The sequence below is a fragment of the Aplysia californica genome, unplaced genomic scaffold, assembly GCF_000002075.1.
Source record: "Aplysia californica isolate F4 #8 unplaced genomic scaffold, AplCal3.0 scaffold00511, whole genome shotgun sequence".
Classification (NCBI taxonomy): domain Eukaryota; kingdom Metazoa; phylum Mollusca; class Gastropoda; order Aplysiida; family Aplysiidae; genus Aplysia; species Aplysia californica.
This window is the reverse complement of record NW_004797781.1, coordinates 234,544-244,711: the sequence shown is the minus strand read 5'-3', so window position 1 is coordinate 244,711 and position 10,168 is coordinate 234,544. Positions and strand designations below refer to the sequence as shown.

The following is a 10,168-nucleotide window of genomic DNA, read 5'->3' as shown; positions in this document are numbered from 1 at the left end:
GATGCTAACAGCACGCAGGAACTCAATACTTGTTCAGAGGCCCTTGAAAATTTCTGAATGTGGGTCACTGAAATGTCCAAGCAGACATGTTTTATCTCGATAGTTGGCCGGACATTTCTGGAATATGCGGTCCATAATCTTGTCCTTCTCTTTGTGCATGTCATCTAGGATGAGCCTGGCCCTGCTAGGAGAGGGGTTTAAGAGATTATGAAAAATTGGTTAAATTTCCAGTGCAAGTGTTGTTTCTAATTATCTTCTCAACTTTCATTTTTCTCAACGTTTATGTTGATATTTTTTTAATGACTTGCAGCACTCCAACAATGAGTCACATGGCCCTTTGTGGATCTTCCTTCATGTGGAACTGCCCCACAGATCAGCTGGACAATAACATTGAAGGCTCAGGGGTGCAGCAGGTAATTTAATTTTTTCTCATATTATTACTTATACATGTCTGGATCGATAACAGCAACAACCCATATACATGTATACCATTTGTGGTGCATCATGGTGATTTCAGGCGCTCATCAGAATAATGAAATCAAAGAAACCGGCCGGCATTTTTCCTGCTCATTGGTCAATTTCTATCAATGTTTTTTTGGCTCCACACCCTTTACGTTCACTCAAAAACACATTTTTGTGTGGATTTCAGCAGGGAAAAAAAGTAATCCAAAGCACAAAAAATGTAAATTTGGAGTTTCCAAGGACACCCAAGCTTTGAAAGTCAGCAAACTGGCAGCCACTTTCTTGTTAATTTTAGCTCTGATGCAAGGTGACCCAACCTTCTTTATTCGCAGATATCTTGACTTCTGTTATAGAGAGATGATTATTATTTCATCAAAAGTAAGATAAATTAACAAGCTTTGAGGTGATTCCACTGCATTCTAACACAATTCTCTGTCAGTGATAGATTTTGATGCAGACATTGGCAGTCATGATTCACCACATATTTTACTGCTCAGCTGATCTATAAAAACTTTTACCATTCTGATACTTTCAAGTCTCTAATTTTTTTTCTTTTGAGAACAAGATGTTCTAAGATTTTATATTGATTCAAGTTTATTAGGAATTCCATTCAGATACACAAGTGTGTATTCCAAATGAGCAAACTGCATGATTATGCAATGTTTATTTTGATGTATAAAACTTATTACACCAGTATGTTATTTATAGTGCTATTTTTTATAGTTGAAACTAAAGATGTCAACATTTCCATTGCTACCAAACTGCTGGTCATATGGGCTCTTTTGGATCACCATCACTAACCAGGCTTCAGCTTCGAATTGAATTGTTTTAAAAATAAAGAAAAGGACCTTTAGTTCCCCCTCCCCCTCCCCCCCAACACACAGAACACATTTTTTACAAGTTGTGCTCACAGCTAACAATAAGCCTACTGTTATCAAAGTGGTATATGATATCTACAGATATTTCTCATGTAATTCCAACTAATGACATCTACGTTTGTTTGTGTCTACCAGACGTCAAAAGCACAGTGGGAGTTGAGCATCAGTAACCATTTTCGCACAATCCTGAATGTACGAGTTATCCATTCGCTCAAAGGATTACCAGTGGTAAGTTATATCTCTCCCTCTCTCTCCCTTCTGGCACTGTGGTGTCATTAGTGGTCAGCAATGCTGACAGCACGCAGGAACTCAATACTCGCTTGGGGATCGTTGAAAAGTTATTATATCAGTATCAATGGTCAGAGGAAAGATTTGAGTAGAGAAAATAACAGACTTCACTGTTTTAAAAGCACAAGAAATTACATCCTGTCAAGGAGAATTAGATTTAGAGAATGTAAAGTAAGGATGAAAGGTTTGAGAAGAGAAATTAACTGATTTAAATCTCTGTGTCAAATCACAGTCTTAAATCACTGTTTTAAATCATGGTGTGAAATCCTTTTCTAAAATCATAATCTTAAATCACTGTCTTAAAAGCAAAAGAGACTGTACTCTAAATCTCAGAAAATTTTTTTATTTAATTGCAGTTTATTAATCTGTGATATTGGTTGTGTATACTCAATGTATATTTTGTTGAAATTCAAATTCTAAATGCTGAAAAGAGTAAGAAAAATACATAATGAGGGTACAATTGTTAAAAAAATGAAACAGTTTTTCTGTCTCCTGAAAAATTTTGCTGTCTTGGACTTAATACATTTAAACAGCTTGCCGACGATATTCTTTTACATCAAAAGCAGGAATGGTAATGGTAATTGCTCAAGATTTTAACATTTTTGGTTTCACTTTGCGCAGAAAAAATGTTAACAGGGCTCAAGGCAAGGGATGATATTGCCAACATGTTACACTGGCTGACAAAATTTAACTTCTTTTCTGCAGCATGGAGTTTGAGACTTGACTTAGTAATCTGAGGTCGCTGAAAAAAAAAAATGGCATCAGTTTTGCACTAACAGGTCAGGTTTTTTCTCTATGGCATAACCACTGACTGTGTTCTTGTGGTGTATACAACTGAATTAGATATAATAATAACAAGTGCCAACTTTGTAAGGAAACAATACGAAACATCATGGCTTTTTAAAATTTATATAAATCATGTCAATTTTCAATTTCACAATAGCAGGAGGTACAACATTAAGAAACACTGTAGGTATCTAGGTTAGAGACAACATATTCATGACAAACTCTCTTTTGCGGGATTCTCTGGAGTGTGATATGTCTGGAAAAACTCTTTGAATTTTTCAACAGTAATCTATCTTTGACGGTGTTGATGCCCCATCGGCCTTGATACATCTTCTCCATCGTCGTAAAGTCTTTATTAAATCAAGTCTGTGATCAGCTTTCTGATTTGGTGGCACAGAAAACAATAGCCCTAACTTTCTCGTAACTGAGATTAGAAAAAGCTGTACTTTGCAACCTACTTAAAACAGGCCCCCTCAAAGTCCAGGGCTTTCACAAATTGTTTCATCTAGCATAATTTGTTATTATGTGGAGGAAAGACGATATTTCCCCTGGACATAAGCAGTTTATTGATGGTTTCTTTTCTCGAACTGTTGGAGCTGTCCTCACAAATCATTTTTTTTTCTCCCAGTGTATTTCCTTGACTAAACCACAAACAAAAAGATTATAGGTATTTTGTATAGTAACCCTTTTGGTTAAATTAGAAATTGACCATTTTCAGATAAACACAAATCTATTAGCAGCGGTCTCTGTATTCAAGTCAATCCTGCACTATTTTTATGTTCCTTTAGGCCTAGTCTTTTTTAACAGAACCAAGCTACCGGTAGGAACGAAACCAAATGAATTTCCGTTATGGTATAGCACATATTTCAGATTTGTTTTTGGACTGTCCAAGAAAAGTCTCCACTCATTCAGATCGTAGTCAGATACACCCAAAGCACATAAGAAACCTGGAACGTTGTGACAGAAGATAAAGTCTTTGTATGTTGCAAAAGTACTGTAATATATTTTATTTTATTTTGGTCTTGAAACTTTAAGTTCGCTGACCTACAGTTGTCAAATCATTCAATTCTGGATGACTAAAACAACTGTGATTTGATGGCGATTTGTGTGAAATATAAGATTTTCATCCTTAGGTACCCTACTAATACTAAATTTTTAAAAACTGTTTTTACGCTGAAATACGATTTTTATAGACAAACCAATACCTTTGCCAGATTCTTTGGCATTCTCTTGTAAAGATTGAAAGTCAAAATGGATGGCTGAGCTACATTTTTGTAAGGCATGTTCAGGGATTTAGTTGTGTTTTATTACGTTTATAACTCAGAAATATTGGCATAAAATTAATATTTTATTGATCACTTACTTACTTTGGATGAATAGTCATGCATTTAAAGGTTCAACAAGTTACTCCAATTCTTTAAAGCAAAAGTTTAAATCAAGTTATAGGCCATACTGTGTGAAAACTCCTGAATCATTTTGATATGTTTACACGAAAATAGACATTATTCATAAAGCAAAAACTTGATGTGATACGCAGAAACTAAAGCCATTTCTTAAATCAGCAACCCCAAATTACGTAAAATCAAGTCTTAAACCTCTTGCTGCAAAATGTGCGTTGGCCAGTGTTATAGGTCGCTTTACTTTAATGCTAAAAATAAGCGAGGAGCCCCTGAGAAAAACAGGAATAGTCATTAACTGGAAATTGTGAGGGTGTCAATTTTAAAAGCTTATTGTGGACTCATAACTTCACATTTGTTAGATTGGTGGTTTATTGTTATGTTTGTTGAATGAGACATCTAACAACAGCAACAATTAACCAACAGTTGAACAGAAATACAGTTATGAGTCACCAAGCATTCAAAATTGATACTCTCATAAGTTTCAGTTTTTTTACTATTCCAATTTTTCCTTTGGACTCCTCCAGTATTTTCAGATACGTTTTTTTAATGTTCTTTTTTTTGGTAAATGTTTTACGGCATTAGCAACTGCATGACACTTTAAACTAATTACATTTTCTCTGTGTGTACGCTCCTCCTCAGACTCAACCTTGTCACCTGACATCAAGTGAAGACTATGTTGTGATGAACTACACAATGCAGTTCCAGAGGACATGTTAAAATGAGAACAACAGTTGGAACACGTTTATGACAGTTGGCACAATTCTGTAGAAGTGACATGGATATAACCTGCAAAGGGAGAACACTTTGTCCGTTTTGTGACCCTATAATAATATTGTGACAGGCAGATGGAAAACATTTCCGGACTGTGAAAGTGGTTGTCTCATTAGTGTTGACAACACTCCAGATCTCATTCCCAGGGTACCCAGCACTCTATCAGTAAGCTGCTCTTGCAAGAAATGATGCTGCTTACAACTGGTAGCTGGTAACTGAGGAAATCTCCTGACTGGGTAGGAAGTCCATCTGACCTAAAGAAAGTGCCTCCGCAAATACTCTTTCTTTGATTGTCCTCAGCAGTATGAACTCTTCTTTTTTTTCTTCGGAAACACTCATTCTTTTGCTTTCCTGTTGTCATGAGATGTTGAAGCTGAAGTCTGGATTTTTGCTTACTGTCTTGATATGTTGCAGGAATTCAGAAGTTTTCACAAACATGAAAGGGAAAGAAAGCACCAGGAGTGATGCCAGTATAATGTGTGTGAAACATTTTATGTCGACGAAAAGCTTTTTCATGAACTGAGGCATTATATAAATGATTGTCCCAATCATTGAAGCTTTGTGAACTAGTGTGTAAAAGTCTAAAATCTTGTTTTCGCTATATTCCCTGCAAATGTAAGGTATTTTTGTGTTGTTGTTTGCACATGTTCTGTTTCATAGTTTTATTTTTGCAGATTATATTCCAGCTTTAAGACTTATCGTTTCAGTCATTGCACGAGTGGTTCTGAGCTATGCTTTAATTAATTCATAATAACGATGTCGTAATTTATGTTATTACATGTGAAAATATTTTTTACTAATAATAATTCAACATCATTCCATTGGCGTCTCTCGTCACTCACAAATCTGTTGTTTACAAAATCGAAAGTGCCTTCTTGGTTCCATTAATTTTTTCATATATTCTGAACATCAATATTTTAAAAATAGATTTCATATGGTATGCCTATTGCTAGATTTTTCTTTTCAGTGTTCGTCAGTTACTTTGTTATTGCATCTCAGTTTTTAAACTGACCTTAATTTTTTTTTCTAAGATTTGATAGTGTTTTTCAAAGTGAATAAAATAATGAAAATTTTTGTGCATAAACTGGTGTCTGTACATCTCCAGAATCATTTTCTCATCTACTACTTTGATCACAGGCTTCGACGAACAAGTGAAGGAAGGGAATAATAGTCTTTGTGTGTGCATTTCTTTGGGAATACACATGCATAAAGGTAAAAATTATTTTTCTGAAGAGTTTTCAGAGATATCTGCTAACAAAATATTATGTTGTTGCCATTGCTGGAGTATTTTTTGTGTAATATTGGAGGGAGGGGGGGGTGGGGGTGTTGGGTGAAAACTTTTTACTGTTAATAAATTGCATTAACAAGTTAACAGTGTTGTCTAATGTTCATGAATATTTATAATCTTTGTATATTATGTTTGCAATGTACTCAATGCACATGGACCAAATGTCGGTGTACTTAACGGAGAAAATATTTGATTGTACACTAGATATGCATGAAGTAGATATTTTTTTTGCTCTTTGAATTGTACATTTTAAAATGAAAACCTGGATGTTAAAAGAGTGAGTGCAAATGTTTGTCTAATAATGTGTCAAATGGTATGTTCTGTGAGAACAAATTTGCTTTATGCAACTTTTATCATGAAAAAAAAAATATACGCTCTGAAATATTATATTTCAGCACCAAATGATTTTTAGAACATGGGTTTTATGTTGAGCTTTGGCAGCATAATCTAGCTTCTTAAAAGTATGATTGAGTTTTGTTTCATGTTTATACGAGAAATGCTTCACTCTTTTTTTAAAAATTCAGCATTGGTTATTGATCAAAACTTCATATATCAGTACAAGAGAGTATGGGGTAATAGGAATGTATGGTAAACTTATTAGCTTGCACTGGTAACTCCTGTTAATTGGTCTTCATGACCTCACGGGCTATGTTTCATGTGTCATGTCATTTAATCTGTTGTCTCGGAGTGGCCTGTGTCACTGGCCAGTGAGGTGGTCATATTTAGACGAGTGGTCTATTGCACCAGCCAGTAAGGTGATCATATTTAGACGAGTGGCCGATTGCACCAGCCAGTGAGGTTGTCATATTTAGACGAGTAACCAGCGTCATTGGCCATTAAGAATGGGATAGTTTACTTCCAAATAAACACTGAAAAGGACCCATATGTTCATTGTGTGACTAGTATTTTATACATAGAAGTTGGGTATTATCTTTAGGGGTCTGTTGAATTGATTTGTTGGTTGTTTGAATGAAAAGAACCATTTTTCAATTTGGCATAGTTTCATGTTGTGGTTGTAGCTTTGCGAATATCTATCTTTTTACGATGAAAAATGACAAGCGCATTCAGAAATGAATTTAGATTGAATAAATTACAAATGGAAAACAATTCCTTAGAAATCTCTATTTGATTTTTACTCTGTAGGTGATTCGCAAATTTGACGTACTTTTTTTGCTCTTTTTGTTTTCAGTCTGGTTTGTATTATCACCAAGAATTGCAATTTGCTTGATGTTTTAGCCCAGCAGTTTACTTAATCTGATTTTACATTCATTACCATTCTTGCTGACGTATAAAACACTTTTGTAGCTTAATTTGGTGAGAAATTGTAGCCCACAATGTAAGTGACCCTTTGCTCTATTTTCACTGACCAAAATTAAATTCCGTCCTAGCTCGGAAAGGAAAATTCGAAGACAAAGGAGACGCATGCAGCTAATATTAGTGCTGTATTTATGTGTAAAAAATACTTAAAGCTTTAAGTAACATCAGCTACTTACATACTTATTATTCAAGTGCATGATACGCAATTGCTTGTACCAATTGATCCAGTTTGTATACATATTCTTTGGTATGTTTTTTTATACATACTACATGTTTGTAACAGCATATCAAAATTCCCCAGAGTAAGTGACAATTTGTTACCCTGTGGATTTTATTGTCTGACATATCGCTACCTCAGAATTACGAAGTTGTAGCTGACATTTTTTACCATTTAAAATTACTAAGACCATGAGATCAGAAATCAAATGCTCTATCTTCTCTAGCAAAGTCATAAGATTATTCTGAGTCGTTATCTGAATATTCCAAGAATTACTTTCGAGAACGCTTTTGCTCGTACCAAATTTCTCAAAATTGGGTAATGAACAGCTAGAACTTTATCATTCCAAGGTAGTGAAATGACTAATTTTTTTTATTTGTGACATGTTCAACCTAATTTAGTCAATCTAGGTGACCTGGATTCATGGGGCTGCCTGTTCCTCTGCTGATACAGATGGTCAATTCTGTGTGAATGTGAGGGTAAAAGTAAACCCCCCCCTGCCACACACACACGCACACACACATTCACACACACTCACACACACACACACACACACACACACACACACACACACACACACACACACACACACACATGCGCGCGCGCGCAAGCACTCAACACACATACACACACATTGAACTGATTGACATAATGCACAGCATCGCGGGGGTGGGGGTCACACTGGGTCACGGGTATGTCTGTCAGGCGGACTAAACAGCTAGCTGTGATCATCGTAATGGACAAAGACATTATTTGGGGCATACAGCCAAAATTGTACCAGACAACCACCCATTTGTTGAAGGGAGAAATGGTTCTCTTAGAAAGGTAGATATGTTGAACAATATAACTATAATATTAAATAATGCCAAGGGAGGAGGCTGGAAGTGGTCATTGGTACAGGTGATTGTCTGGGAAAGTTGACTGTTAGAACATATTCGACTGTACTTTACTTTAACTCTTTAGGGATGCATCGGACACTTTTGTCTGACCAGAAACGGAACAAAGGCAATGTTGAGGCTCATATTGAACCTGCTACGTACACAAACCAGAAACGCTAGATTGAACAGTTCATAGTTTACATGTTTTAAAAAAAAGCTTTTAACAGGCTCTAAAATTAGAAAATATATTGAGAAAATATGTATGGATGATGAAGTTAGGCTTGTTCAGACTTTGGAATGACCAGAATGTGCGTCTTTAATGAGTTAATGTAGATGTGTGTAAACAGTTGCACTCCCTCTCACTGATGTTGCAATGGAAGAAATACTCTTATGGCTATCTCCTGAATCTCAGCAAAAGTAACATAATTTTAAAAATATAGGTAGAAATATCGGCTACATTCACAGGACAAACGTTGATGCTTTGTGTGGAGAGTTTTTTCTGTTCCCAAAAGTGGCTGACTTTATTATAACTCGGTTTTGTCTCTTACCAAAAGTGGCAGACTTTAGTGCAGAGAGTTCTCTCCCTCAAGAGATACCAAACGTGTCAGTTTTTAGTATAGAGAGTTTTGTTTGTTACTGTTACCAAAAGTGGCAGACTTTTGTAAGGACAGCTTTGTCCCTCACTGCTTCCAGAAGGGTCAGATGGGTGTTCCCCAACTCTCTTTATTGTTCAGTTTAGTCAGGGTCCATTTTGTCTTGCAAAGTTTCTTTAAAAAGATGAGAAACACCAACATCAGATATCTATAATTTCAGTGTGCATTGATAACCATTTTAAAGTTAAGCCACATATTTTCCTGGCAATTGAAGAACCGGCGTGGCAATTTGAAACATTATGTTTTGGGCGTCTGAAAGTGTCTCTTGTTGTTGAGCAGTATTTTATTTGTAAATTTTTATTCTTACTCATATAGACTAAATGCTTTAATTTATGGCCTTGTGAAGACAAATACACCTCTCTTAACTCGTATTTCTCTCTTCATTTTTGTGTCTTTTATATCATGAACAACCTCGAATGTCTCCAGTAATCATTCGCTTACCGATTTCTGTGTTGAAATACTCTGCGAGGTTCTTTTGCATTTTCTACTGAAAGAAAAGTTGTGTCTATTTGTCAGATATTCCTCATACATTTTTACATACTCATATACTCTGAATGTCACAAGATGAAAGTGTGTTTCAGGGTTTGTTCTTTCATTTTTTTAAATTTTGTTGTTGTTCTTTATTATAGTCAGATTATGATGGTAGGAGTTAACAGATCAAGCTCTCTAAAAAATATAAATGAGACATTGTTTTAAACAACTTGTTCTGTAACACAATGCAATGCCAAAAGTTCACTTTTTTTTCAAGGTCATTCCTGTTTCAGGCTAAGATTGCATGTTTCACCTTTTGTTTTATATATATATGTATAAATATATATATGTGTGTTGTGTATCCAGATATACCCCTACACATACTATGCTAGACATATATAGCTATATATATATACATATATGCTGTACAAACATCTACCCAATCAATCAATCGATATATATATATATATATATATATATATATATATATATATATATATATATATATATGTGTGTGTGTGTGTGTGTGTGTGTGTGTGTGTGTGTGTGTGTGTGTGTGTGTGTGTGTGTGTGTGTGTGTGTGTGTGTGTATACATGTGAGACAATGTAATGAAATCGGGCGTTCGTCAAAATACAGAAATCGGAGCCACAGGCATTTTTCCGCCAGTTTGGAAATTGTTATCGAATTATTATTTTTTGGCTCAGCCTCTTTTATGTCCCTTTAAAAATACATTTCCGTGTGAATTTTACCGAAAAACC

At 35.3% G+C, this 10,168-nt stretch overlaps 1 protein-coding gene across 1 annotated transcript in view; it reads left to right on the top strand.

The window, feature by feature from the left end:
* LOC118478342 overlaps nt 1–4,531 on the top strand; it is a gene marked incomplete in the record, with an annotated part of 11,765 nt that extends 7,234 nt beyond the window's left edge. The window contains 2 exon segments of the mRNA XM_035971807.1: nt 1,486–1,568; nt 4,454–4,531. Of these exon segments, the coding sequence (XP_035827700.1) occupies nt 1,486–1,568; nt 4,454–4,531 (161 nt within the window).
* Between the last annotated feature and the right edge of the window lie 5,637 nt (nt 4,532–10,168).